The sequence below is a fragment of the Squalius cephalus genome, assembly GCF_949319135.1.
Source record: "Squalius cephalus genome assembly, chromosome: 21".
Lineage (NCBI taxonomy): Eukaryota > Metazoa > Chordata > Actinopteri > Cypriniformes > Leuciscidae > Squalius > Squalius cephalus.
Genome location: NC_137142.1, coordinates 23,726,491 through 23,736,797, shown reverse-complemented (window position 1 = coordinate 23,736,797; position 10,307 = coordinate 23,726,491). Strand labels below are relative to the sequence as shown.

Below are 10,307 nucleotides of genomic sequence, written 5' to 3'. Positions count from 1 at the left end.
AAATATTTCTGTGTATTTATATATACAAAATAATTATACACAGTACACACATATATATTATGCAAACACAAACTTTTATTTTGGATGCGATTAATCGCGATTAATCTTTTGACAGCCCTAATATATATATATATATATATATATATATATATATATATATATATATATATATATATATATATGTATGTATGTATGTATGTATGTATATATATATATATATATATATGTATATATATATATATATATATATATATATATATATATATATATATATATATATATATACATCAATTTAACATCATCCTTGCATTCTATTCATCAAATAATCCTGAAAAAAATGCATCACAGTTTTCACAAAACAATTAAACAGCACATAAGAACATAAGAAATGTTTCTTGAGAACCAAAATCTAAATATTAGAATGATTTCTGAAGGATCATGTGACACTTAAGACTGGAGTAATTCAGCTTTGCCATCACAGGAAGAAATTACATTTCAAATATATTAAAACAGAAAATGTATTTTAAATTGTAATAATATTTCACAACTATTTTTACTTTCTGATTAAATGAATGTTTTGTCTTGGTGAGCATAAAATACTTTTTTTATAAAACATTTAACCCAAACTTATTAAAGGCAGTGAAGGGGTTTCCACAAGGTTAATGCCATCTGTTATAAGCATGTTTTTTTTTTTTTTAGATTTGTCAAGATATGACTGCAAGATATCAGGGGAGAAATTCTCAGGTTGGCCTTAAACAAACCAATCTGATCTTGTACCTACACAATCTTACTCTGTTGTTAATAAATGCCATGATTTTATTAAAAGACTTCCATGAAATTCAATATTAAAATCCATCTCCTTCTATGCCTAATATTTAACCAGGAGATGGCAGTGTCCTCCAAAAACAGTAGAAATCTAATGTCTCTCAAATTAGATCTTGCAATGAACTTTATTATTAGTAGTAGTAGTATTAAAGTGAAGTGGTATTTTCACACATTTCCACACTGATGTGTTTCTAAGACATATCTACGTTTTGTTATGTCTACCTTAAAGGAGGAAAGGTCATAGGATGGCAGTGAATTATGAATTATTAGGTGAACCTTATATCTCAATGTGCAAAATCATCATTAATGATCCATCACATTATTACTTCTTCAGTTTCTTCAACTACTTCAAACTTCTATTTAAAATAAAGTTCCACTTCAGACTTGATTGAAATCTTCACATGTGGATTTAACACTTGTTATCCTCTTGACATCAGAAGGTTGTGATGAAAGGGTAAGTGGTGGTGAAGAGCTTTCATCTGATCACTGTCTTGAAGTGCTGTGCATTAAACTCTTACAGCTTGACTCTGTGGGGTTGAAACAAACATTCAGCCTCAATGCATAGGATAAACACTAAGATATATGGCAGTGGGTCTATAAAGATACTCACTATCCAGTAGATAAAAACAACTCAAAATAATAGCCATTATTCAAGGGCACTCATTCACTATATGTGATGTAATATGGTTTTTAATCTTGGATGGCTTACACTTATTCAGACCTCAGCATCTCTAAACATAATTAAAGAATGATTCAAAATTATGCATTCTTTACAATAATTAAAAAAAAAAGATAAACAATGGGTAGCCATACCTGAACAATATCAGGTATACAAGGTACACTATTACTCTTAAAAATAAAGGTTCTTCACCGGCATCTATGGTTCCATGAAGAACCTTTAACCTCCATGGAACCTTTCCACTGGAAAAAAAGGTTATTTATAGTATAAAACGTTTCTTTAGATTATTAAAATGTTCTTCACACTAAGAAAAAACTGTTCACTGAAAGGTTCTCCTATGGTTCTTCTATGGCATTGCTGTGAAACCCCCCTTTTTGAAACTTTACTTTTAGGTCTAGGAACCTCAACACCATTCATGGGATGTTTCAAGCATTAAAGTGCCTCAAAATTTACATGTAATTACACACTTTAGCTTTCCATCTAGGTAACAGAAATACAAAATCTATATTATGTAAAAGTAGTCCTCACAGACATAATTATGAAAGGTTGTCAATGTCCTTATCACACAAGCCTGCAGCATTGGTGCCTTCCTGATGTGAAAATCACAAAAACCATCAAACTGTATTATTCTGCTTTTGAACAGACTCTACCCAATGGTCTTGTTGGATTTGGTTGCATCCTTCACGACACTCGACATCGGTTCAAAGCCTCCCAGTAACTGAAAAGATGCTACAGGCGCGGAAGCAAGAATCATCGGCTCCCCATGCATATGAAATCACATCTGATTGAGTTTGAAGGGTTCTTCCGACATTAGACCAGGCAACAACATTTGATTAACTGCTGGCTCCTCTGCGCTATCTCCGGACGATTCTCACTAAAAGATTTTGTTTGGTTATAAATAGCATTGATCTTTCACAAAAAGGAATCCTCAGTATAATGAGTGCATATTTAGTCCCTCTATTTCTTTACCCTTGAAGATTTACCAATGGACAGGCACTCGATCATCACAGTGAAGCTGGTGATATGGTGAAGGTGGTCTTGTTGTTTAATATTCAAAGTTGCTGCAATGTGCACACACCATGATGATAGGCATAGTGTAACATTTAAAACCTTAGCAGAAGTGGGAACTTGTTGAGCACAGTGGTGACTTTTGATCTTAGACTTGAAATTTATATCTCACAAGGATTTGTGTGTCTGCAGATACTGATATTGAGTAGGCTAATACTTTAATTCGTCTGCCATAGGACATGCTAAATGATTCCAAGAATCATTTTAAATCAGCGAAGGGTGAAGACAAGATGTACAATCATTTTCTACTTCATTATTAACTGAGCCCAAGGAGGTAATTATGATCTTGTCTATTTTAAGAACATGCTCAAATGAGGAATGGCCTCATCTTATTAAATAAATAAAGACCTCCTGGAGAATGTGGGCTAGTCTGGCAATGCATAGCTATTGTCTTTTGATTTTCAGATACTGTGTGGGGTTGCTTGGTTCTGTGAGTCTGCTGTTGACTGGATTTTGAAGTGGGTGTTGCACTCAAAAGTGGAGGCAGATGAACATGAGCATGCAGGGGCAGGGTTAAAGCTGACTAAATTATTGGAGAAATCCTGCATGTGTCACCAGAGAGAAGTATAGCCTAGGCTATGTCATTTTTACCGGAAGGTCCAGTTATGACATTTTGATTTAACATTACGAGCAGTGCTACTCCTCCACCGGCACCTTTTTTCCCCACTTCAAGCACTGATTACGAGGTCAAAACATAAAATTCCTAGTTATTCATTTCATTTAATCTCTCAGAATGTGTATTCCATGTTTGTAATTTAACCATTGTAATACCATAAAATATTACTGAAGTCGGAACCATCGCTGCTCTCTCCCGCGAACTTGTCGAATCTGCCGCTGTAATTACCGTTCAGAAAACTGTGCTAAAGTGAGTCTTAAGGAGAGAGCTTTGAAGCTTAAAGTTAAAAAAAAAATCAAAAAGCGCAAAGATCAACTGTCTCTGTCGAATGAATTAAACATATGCAAAAGGGAACTGGAGCGCTGCTGGTATCCCTTGTATCCTCTGGTGCTCATGGAAGGGTTAAATGTTGCCAGGGTTAAAACCAACCCCCTGATGAAGGCCAGTGGGCCGATACGCGTTGGTGTTTTAATGCTTTAGCTCTTTTAAATAATAAAGGCTTTTTAATTTTTGCCAGAGGCGGACAGAGTACACAGCTTCATTATTTGAGTAAAAGTACAGATACCCCTTGCTAAATTTTACTCAAGTACAAGTAAAAGTACTACAGTCAGATGTCTACTTAAGTAAAAGTACTTAAGTACTTGTTTTTAAAAGTAGCCTACTTGAGTATCAAGAGTACAAGAGTAGCCTACATTTTCTAAATATTGCATTACTACTGCCACAGTGCTTACATTGGTAAACACAGCAAACACTTGAAGCGAAAACTATCATTAACTTGATCAGAAAATTGAAATAGTCTGGCAAGGTGGGGCCACGGGTTGGCACATTTCCGGGATGGACCTGCTGCATCTTCATCCATTGTTTCGTCCATGCTGGTTTCGTCTCTTATCTAAATCTGACCATGGAGTTGACTTTGGCGGAAAGCTGAAGGTGATTGCTGATAGGCTGTCCCAATCAGTGGCGCCTGCACAATCCAATCACGTTTGAGAGGGAAACAACAAATTGAGGGTTTCCGAGAATTTTCTTATTTCCTTTTTTTTTTTTAGAAGAAGAAGTAACGGGTACTCACGGTTATGGATAGAAATGTAGCGGAGTAAAGAGTACAATATTTGCCTTTCAAATGTACTTGAGTAAAGTCATGAGTACTCCCCAAAAATGATACTCGAGTAAAGTACAGATCCCTCAAAATTGTACTTAAGTAGCCTACTGTACTCAAGTAAATGTACTCCGTTACTGTCCGGCTCTGATTTTTGCATCCTACTGAGTGCATCCAAATTCTTTTTTATGAATGTAACATACGTTTGTGATGCCCTTTCATTTTAATTTCACTCTTTTTTTTTTTTGTTCATTTTATCTTATTTAGTTATTGCTGTTACATTGTACTTGCAAAATTTGAAAATTGTGAAATGTCTCAAGAACATGTAGGCCTTAATTTAAAAAAAGTGAGGGGGAAAAAAAGAGAGAAAGTGTGCTGGAGAGAAAGAGAGGGGGATTTTTGTAAATCTTTCAGTTATGACTGCCTTTCTGTTATTGTTCAATAAGTTTAAGTGTGTGTAAGTAAGTAAGTAAGTAAGTAAGTAAGCAAGTAAGTAAGTAAGTAAGTAAGTAAGTAAGTAAGTAAGTAAGTAAGTAAGTAAGTAAGTAAGAAAGAAAAAGAAAGAAAGAAAGAAAGGAGAAAGAAAGAAAGAAAGAAAGGAGAAAGAAAGAGAAAGAAAGAAAGAGGGGACTTTTGCCCACTTGACTTTTGGGGACTTTTGTTGGTTAAAAAAAAAACCCCAAAAAAACTAATCCTCGTGGTGTATTTGATTAATTTCAGCGGTTAGTTTTGAGAAAAACATCTTGCAGAGAATGCAGCTCTTCACTGACTTAAGACAAAACAATCTAAATAAGTTATTTGCTTAAGATCAATGTTTCGATGTCACTGTTTATCTGTCATGACCTTAAACCACAGAAGGAATGAGTTGTGATTTTCCATCACTAGGCTATATATGTCATCTCTTTTGCCAGGACATTTTTATATAACTTCGATTGTATTAGTCTGAAAGAATAATGTCATATACACCTAGGATGACTTGAGGGTGAGTAAATCATGGGCGAATTTTAATTTTTGGGTGAACTATCCCTTTAAGTAAATTATACAGTATAAACTGTGATCTAAATTACAATATGAATGGGAGCCATCCAACATTTTATCATACACATTCTACAAAATATAAAAAGACTGAATATGTATGAGTAGGCAACTGAACTGCCTTTTCACATAAAGCCTGCTTGATACACATATTTTGAAGGCGTCTAAAATATCAACATGATCCAAATTTTGCCGAAAAAACCTCTTGTACACAATCTTACCTTCAGTCGTCTGTTTGACAGTTTATACTTTTTAGCAATTAAAGGCCTTTTAGTATAGTTGTAAAAATGTGAAAGATAAAAAAAATGTTTGTAAAAAATTTTTTTAATCAAATATTTCTCAATAATCCCTATTCCATTCCACTATCCCCCCCATTAGTCCATGTTTAAAGTGCAATATTCAGAGTGACACAGTCCCCTTGCAAAGTCAAACCAGCATGACAGAGAACAGATAAGAACATCCACTGAAGCAGCAGAACACAGCGCTGTAAACATCATTTATTCATTCATTCAGCAGGACACTCACTGTGTTCAGGGCAAAACTCCAACTTTAATAGTCAAGTCAATACATAGACAGAAAAGACATCAGTAAAGCCCAAAAAAGATTAAAAAGAAAAAAAAGAAAAAGAAAAGATGTTAAGACCTAAGTCATGTTAAGTCTTAATATTCCCTTCAACCTGTTTGTTTGCAATGATTTTTCTTTAAATAATGACACTGAAACTAATGTATAATTTAGTGCAATTTACATAAAAAGGTAGAAACTTTAAATAGACCATCTAATGACTCTCCTGTCATTTAAAACAACCATATTATGCATTTATCATAAAAACAAGGCAAAATATACAGTTTAATTGGATTTTTAAATGTTTATACAAAAAAAGAGACAAAATAGAGGAGAATATAAAAGCTACAACCCTTTGGCACAAAACAAACTTTAAAAGATATACCCAAAGATGTATACCTGCAGCTCTGACTGAAATATGTTGAACTTAAAAAAGAAAAAGAAAAATATTATGAAAAGGCAACACATATTCATTAAAACTCCAAGATTAGTAGATTACAAAATAATCAGCTCATAATTAGTATCTTTATGGATTAAGAGGAATAAATGCTGTTTCGGGTAAAGGCCCAATTTGGAATGATGTGAATATGGTGGTATGGTGGCAACCAAGGCATTGGATTTACAAAGATTTTAGTGTGGAAACTCATACTGTTACTCATCTACAAACATCTCATCTCAGTGTACAAAAAAAACAGCAATCTTATGACAAATGTAGTTTTCATAGAAGTTATGTGAAACGCACTGTTAGCACAGGAAAAAAAAAGAAACCGTGCACTTTATCACCTGAGACTGACAGGGTGCCAACTGTCAAATCAGATGACCGATTCCTTGTCAAACAGAGCTAAACTGTGTAAAATTCTGACTCAGTCAACCTGATGAAAATATATAGCATCTTCGGTCTAGGATTCATGTGTGATTTAGTAGAAAGAACCTGAGACGGAAGGTCAGTCCAAGCATCAGTTAATTTCGACACACAAACTACCCATTTTCAGCTGACAGGTTAAATAATAAATCCTGAGAGTAACTGTGAAAACAATATTGACAGTACAAAAATGACTTGCTTGCATCAGTGTATCTTTGGCTGATATTACAACAGTAACAGCACAGTTGTGTGCAGCAGAGAGCTACAAAGTTATATTCATCCACAGCAGGTGATCGTACCTGCATAAATCCTTTATGTAGTATCCGACATAAGGCTTTCTGTTAGGAGTTGTCACTCAGTCCATCAAAGGCATACATCTGCAGCATTTGGCCAGCTTGCTTTGGCTCTTGGTCTCCAGGAGTTTGTTGTCTAGCAGACCATCCCTATAGTGACCGTACTCCTCGATGGCATCTTCCACACGGGTGATATAAAGCCAGGTAAAGAGCACTCCAAAAAACTAACAACAAAAAAAGAGAGCAATATTTTGTTCAACATAAATAAAAAATCTTTATGTGTATTGGAAGGGTTTATTGCATATATTGCCTAATTCAAGTTCTCCCACAGCTTTGATTGGCCCTTCCTCAACAGATGACCATTTTGTACAATTTGTGCAGCCTGTTTCTAATGGTTGTCTGATGAACACTCATTAACTGTCATCAACTGACTGCAAATGGGACCCTGAGGTTCCTTGAGGTGTCAAGTGGCTCTTTTGGTCTTGGCATAATGGTGACATGTACTTCAACGCTTATGATAGAACAAAAGCTTCTTTCAAACAGTACACTTTTGTACCTTATTTACTCCCAAAGGGTGGATAATAGTACCTTTACGGAACATATTAGTACCTTTTGAAAGGATACCTTTTTTTCTGAGCGTGCAGTGATAAACAGAGATGTAACTTTTTCCACACACAGAATTGGCCTTTCTGCTCATTGAAGCTGTACAAAACATAACAAAATCTACATTGCAAGTGTAATTTGAACAATTATATCACCTTTTATTTATTAACTGACATTGGTGAAATGCCAACCCAATATCTTTTCTCGTATCTTTTTCACAGCACTGTGTTAATCTGCGCACTTCATGCTGCAGCTACACTATTTGTGCAGTAATCTAAATCTTGTAATAAACAACTGGGGTGGCTCACAGTGTAGGGAGACTGACTAATGACTCTGAATCAACCGTGAATCACCATTTATGGAAAAGAACGATGTAACTGATTATAAAAGCTTCTCGGTTTCAACACTTTTCTCTTTAAAAAAAAGTCCCGCCGCCTCCTCCTCCAATACACATACACATTCTTGCTCACAAGCACACAAGCATAAGACTGAAGAATGTTCAACTGGAAACATTATAATCCAAAATGAATGTCACTGCTAAAAAAAATATATATATATATATTGACAGTATCCATGTCTTTCTGAGCAATACCTGTGCTTATCACATATAACACTATATCTTCTTGTATCAATTCCTGTGAAACTACAGATAGAGACTGTCTGACCTGATAGAAACTTAGCCCTGTTCTCAGCACCTCTAAGAGTAAAACCTTATAAGAGTAAAGACTGAGATTACTGTTTGTGTCCATGTGTTTTTCTCTGTGTTGGTGGGTTATCGAAGTTGCAGTATTATTATAATGGCAACATAATGGACTCAAAATGTATGTGATTATGATAATCCACATCTGCGACTGGTGTTTTTCCGTGCATCAAGGCACCTCTTTAAAACTGGTTAAAATGGGGGGACACACAGTAACAGCTGCACATTAGAGGATGCTTTTGAAAGTGAGAAGGATTTCCAGACTGCTAATTTGCTAAAAACCTGTCTATTCATGGTACTCTTTTGAGAAAAGTTTAAATTCATTTAAACCATGTCTCTCTCAACCAGGCAGCCACCTCTTCATCAGTGCGGAAAACACTTTACGGGGGGATATTATGTAAAGAGGCGATTTAATTACACTGAACTAATGAGTTGGCACAGATAATGATGAATAAAGACGAGATGAAATATCTCCATAAAGCCAAATTCTTGGCCTTTTGAAGAGAAAAATGATTGGCACTTTTTGCAACGGCAAGTTTTATCAAAGTAAATATATAAATATTAGGGTTGCCAAAATTCAACTTCTTGAGCTAAGGAATAATTTTGCTTTTAATTTAACTACTACTATTACTAACATGTATTACAACTTTAAATATAGCACATTTACACAATTAAATCTAATGTCCTACCACTCAATGACTCGTTATTGTCATAGTTTAAGCCAATTAATTACATAAAATGTTCTTATTTATACATCACAGTAGATGTGTATGCTCTTGTCACCGTTATCTCTAATATCCTATTTGAATCTGAGAAGAACTGACCAGATGAAAGTATGATATTTGTCTGCCATGATTACAGGCTTGAATGACTGTTGGATAAAGAGGAGCTCTGGAAGCAAGGTTGTGCTGTAATAACTAATAAACATGAATAGTTCTATTTGAATATATAAAACACAATAGGATGGGACATTAATACACTGCGGTGTCATTTTTAAAATGTGAAAATGAAGAATGGTTTGCCAGAAATGCTAAAATTATGGCCTACACTACAGTAGGTTGACAATAAGCACTGTCGTTTTTGAAAAGGACATAACCTTCTCATTGAGTTTGAAACATGTTTGTTGTTGTAGGCTGTCCAATTAGTTTTTCTCATCATTCAGCAAAGAAAGTGAGCAGGATGACATTTATTTCCAGAAAGATTTAATGAGTTTAAAAAAACAATATTCCCCACACAACCCCAACACACTTGAGAATAAAACATTTGAAACGGCAATAATTGCTGTCACAACTTTAATCTCGAACTCTTCAAACACTTTGAAAGGTTCTTACAACCAAAGAAAAATGTCATTTTTGTTCTTGGCAAGCTTGCAAGGGATAAGAGCATGTATGTTTTAATAAAAGTGCATAATTTGTAATATTAAAACTGACCGGCAATCTGAACCTTCTTCTCTTACCTGAGGTAGTAGGATGCCCAGAAGAAGACCAGCCATGACTGTATAGTTGTCCACGAACCAAATAAAGACTGCATCAGTGCAACCGCGGACGTAGATGACCTCTACATTTTCTAGCCTCTGTGGGCAAAGGTCAGGCCAGAGAAACAGATGTCATGATCAAAAGTCATCTTTTCACTATTCAAATTCTAAGAGTGAAAAAAACAGCCCTCTTCGCATCTCTTATTAACAACCAATATAGCGAAGTAATTGGTGTGTTGAGATATGCGAATGTAATGTATTGAGGGATAATTGGATGCTGTTATAATGCAGATCATCATTCATCTGTGCGTGCTGCATATTCTCACAGCCTGTTAAAATTCAGAGGTGGTTCTCATTGCTCTTCCCAGATGATCTGATTACAGATCAGACCTTTGACCCCTCCAAATGACTGTATTCATACCAGGTGGATCGACACAGAGAACTTTTCAAATATCAGAATGCACTTATAACCTACTCTAACTTTCTTTTTCGTTC

At 35.1% G+C, this 10,307-nt stretch overlaps 1 protein-coding gene across 2 annotated transcripts in view; it reads right to left on the bottom strand.

The window, feature by feature from the left end:
• Positions 1-800: 800 nt before the first annotated feature.
• The window catches only part of tspan15 (tetraspanin 15), a 28,037-nt gene continuing 18,530 nt past the window's right edge, over positions 801-10,307 (bottom strand). The window contains exons 7-9 of one of the 2 annotated variants that reach the window (XR_013819492.1): positions 9,795-9,911; positions 7,042-7,259; positions 801-1,352 (exon numbers count right to left, since the gene is read on the bottom strand). Coding sequence is in view for 1 of the 2 variants with exons in the window: in XM_079854762.1 (XP_079710888.1) it covers positions 7,098-7,259; positions 9,795-9,911 (279 nt within the window). In the remaining variant the exon portion in view is untranslated. Of the gene's footprint in view, positions 1,353-5,630; positions 7,260-9,794; positions 9,912-10,307 lie in introns of those variants that run through there. The other variant, XM_079854762.1, reaches the window with a different exon arrangement.